The sequence below is a fragment of the Salvelinus fontinalis genome, unplaced genomic scaffold (genome assembly GCF_029448725.1).
Source record: "Salvelinus fontinalis isolate EN_2023a unplaced genomic scaffold, ASM2944872v1 scaffold_0028, whole genome shotgun sequence".
NCBI classification, from domain to species: Eukaryota; Metazoa; Chordata; class Actinopteri; order Salmoniformes; family Salmonidae; genus Salvelinus; species Salvelinus fontinalis.
In genome coordinates this window covers 593185-595684 of record NW_026600237.1, presented here as the reverse complement: position 1 = coordinate 595684, position 2500 = coordinate 593185, and the positions used below count along the sequence as shown (strand labels likewise).

General features: G+C 48.1%; 1 protein-coding gene across 2 annotated transcripts in view; it reads right to left on the bottom strand.

The window, feature by feature from the left end:
• The window catches only part of LOC129842277 (ryanodine receptor 2-like), a 34328-nt gene extending 33177 nt beyond the window's left edge, over positions 1-1151 (bottom strand). The window contains exon 1 of one of the 2 annotated variants that reach the window (XM_055910761.1): positions 531-1151. In XM_055910761.1, coding sequence (XP_055766736.1) covers positions 531-652 — 122 coding nt within the window. In that variant the 5' untranslated portion in view covers positions 653-1151. The remainder of the gene's footprint in view (positions 1-530) is intronic. The other variant, XM_055910762.1, reaches the window with a different exon arrangement.
• Positions 1152-2500: the final 1349 nt, after the last annotated feature.

Below are 2500 nucleotides of genomic sequence, written 5' to 3'. Positions count from 1 at the left end.
TAGATATGTTGGACAGCAGGTAACAGTCTATAGATACACAGAGGATTATAAATGATTTGGTAAAGGATATTTCCAGGACTAGCGTCTGTCATCATAGATGAAGGGAATCCTCCAATCAGAACACGTACCTGGGCTGCTCCTCCCCCTAGCGTCTGTCATCATAGATGAAGGGAATCCCCCAATCAGAACACGTACCTGGGCTGCTCCTCCCCCTAGCGTCTGTCATCATAGATGAAGGGAATCCCCCAATCAGAACACGTACCTGGGCTGCTCCTCCCCCTAGCGTCTGTCATCATAGATGAAGGAAATCCTCCAATCAGAACACGTACCTGCGCTGCTCCTCCCCCTAGCGTCTGTCATCATAGATGAAGGAAATCCTCCAATCAGAACACGTACCTGGGCTGCTCCTCCCCCTAGCGTCTGTCATCATAGATGAAGGAAATCCTCCAATCAGAACACGTACCTGGGCTGCTCCTCCCCCTAGCGTCTGTCATCATAGATGAAGGAAATCCTCCAATCAGAACACGTACCTGCGCTGCTCATCCCCATGTTCTCCCGACGGCACTGTCAGACACTCATCCATGTGACCATGGAGCAGCCTCAGCACGTCCCCGCCGATCATGAACCCTGCAGGGGGAAAGAGGAGAGGCATTAGAGAGGGACCCTGCAGGGGGAGAGAGGAGAGGTTAGCCTGTCTCTGGACCAGACAGGGGGAAAGAGGAGAGGTTAGCCCATCTCTGGACCAGACAGGGGGAGAGAGGAGAGGTTAGCCCGTCTCTGGACCAGACAGGGAGAAAGAGGAGAGGTTAGCCCATCTCTGGACCAGACAGGGGGAAAGAGGAGAGGTTAGCCCGTCTCTGGACCAGACAGGGGGAAAGATGAGAGGTTAGCCCGTCTCTGGACCAGACAGGGGGAAAGATGAGAGGTTAGCCCGTCTCTGGACCAGACAGGGGGAAAGAGGAGAGGTTAGCCCGTCTCTGGACCAGACAGGGGGAAAGAGGAGAGGTTAGCCTGTCTCTGGACCAGACAGGGAGAAAGAGGAGAGGTTAGCCCGTCTCTGGACCAGACAGGGGGAAAGAGGAGAGGTTAGCCTGTCTCTGGACCAGACAGGGGGAAAGATGAGAGGTTAGCCAGTATCTGGACCAGACAGGGGGAAAGAGGAGAGGTTAGCCTGTCTCTGGACCAGACAGGGGGAAAGATGAGAGGTTAGCCAGTATCTGGACCAGACAGAGGGAAAGAGGAGAGGTTAGCCTGTCTCTGAACCAGACAGGGGGAAAGAGGAGAGGTTAGCCAGTATCTGGACCAGACAGGGGGAAAGAGGAGAGGTTAGCCCGTCTCTGGACCAGACATGACATTAGATAACACCAATATACAGGGACATCAGCGATCGGTGATGAATTTGTTTGGTTTCTATGATTGTGTTTTTAATTCCTGTTTTGCATTTCATATTTGATGTGTTTAACTTTCAGTTGTAGAAGAGATCTTGGTCTCGACATGACACCCTGTCAAAATAAAAGTCCAGTCAAATAACTAAATAAAACACAATAAAAGTTCAGTCAAATAACTAAATAAAACACATTTCATATTTCCATGTTCTGTTATAATCTCCACCCGGCACAGCCAGAAGAGGACTGGCCACCCCTCATAGCCTGGTTCCTCTCTAGGTTTCTTCCTAAGAGGGAGTTTTTCCTTTCTAGGGAGTTTTTCCTAGCCACCCTGCGTCTACACCTACATTGCTTGCTGTTTGGGGGTTTTAGGCTGGGTTTCTGTACAGCACTTTGAGATATCAGCTGATGTTAGAAGGGCTTTATAAATACATTGGATTTGATGTGGTGACATCGTTGTTCACTGCTAAAAGCCCTTGTATGAATCATCAGTTCGAGGGAGGATGTCAATCCTCTTGTCAGTTCATATTTTCTCAGGGTCTTTGGATACAATGTCCCCTTGTTTGTTAAACAATCTTAGTTTATATGACCCCATTAGCTTTTACAGTAGCATCATGTTTGTTTATGACCCCATTAGATTTTACAGTAGCATCATGTTTGTTTATGTGACCCCATTAGATTTTACAGTAGCATCATTCCTGTTTATATGACCCCATTAGATTTTACAGTAGCATCATGTTTGTTTATGACCCCATTAGCTTTTACAGTAGCATCATGTTTGTTTATGACCCCATTAGCTTTTACAGTAGCATCATGTTTGTTTATGACCCCATTAGCTTTTACAGTAGCATCATGTTTGTTGATATGATCCCCAGAGAGAGAGAGAGAGAGAGAGAGAGAGAGAGAGAGAGAGAGAGAGAGAGAGAGAGAGAGAGAGAGAGAGAGAGAGAGAGAGAGAGAGAGAGAGAGAGAGAGAGAGAGAGAGAGAGAGAGAGAGTGAGAGAGAGTGAGAGAGTGTGAGAGAGAGTGTGAGAGAGTGAGAGAGAGAGAGAGAGAGAGAGAGAGAGAGAGAGAGAGAGAGAGAGAGAGAGAGAGAGAGAGAGAGAGGAGAGANA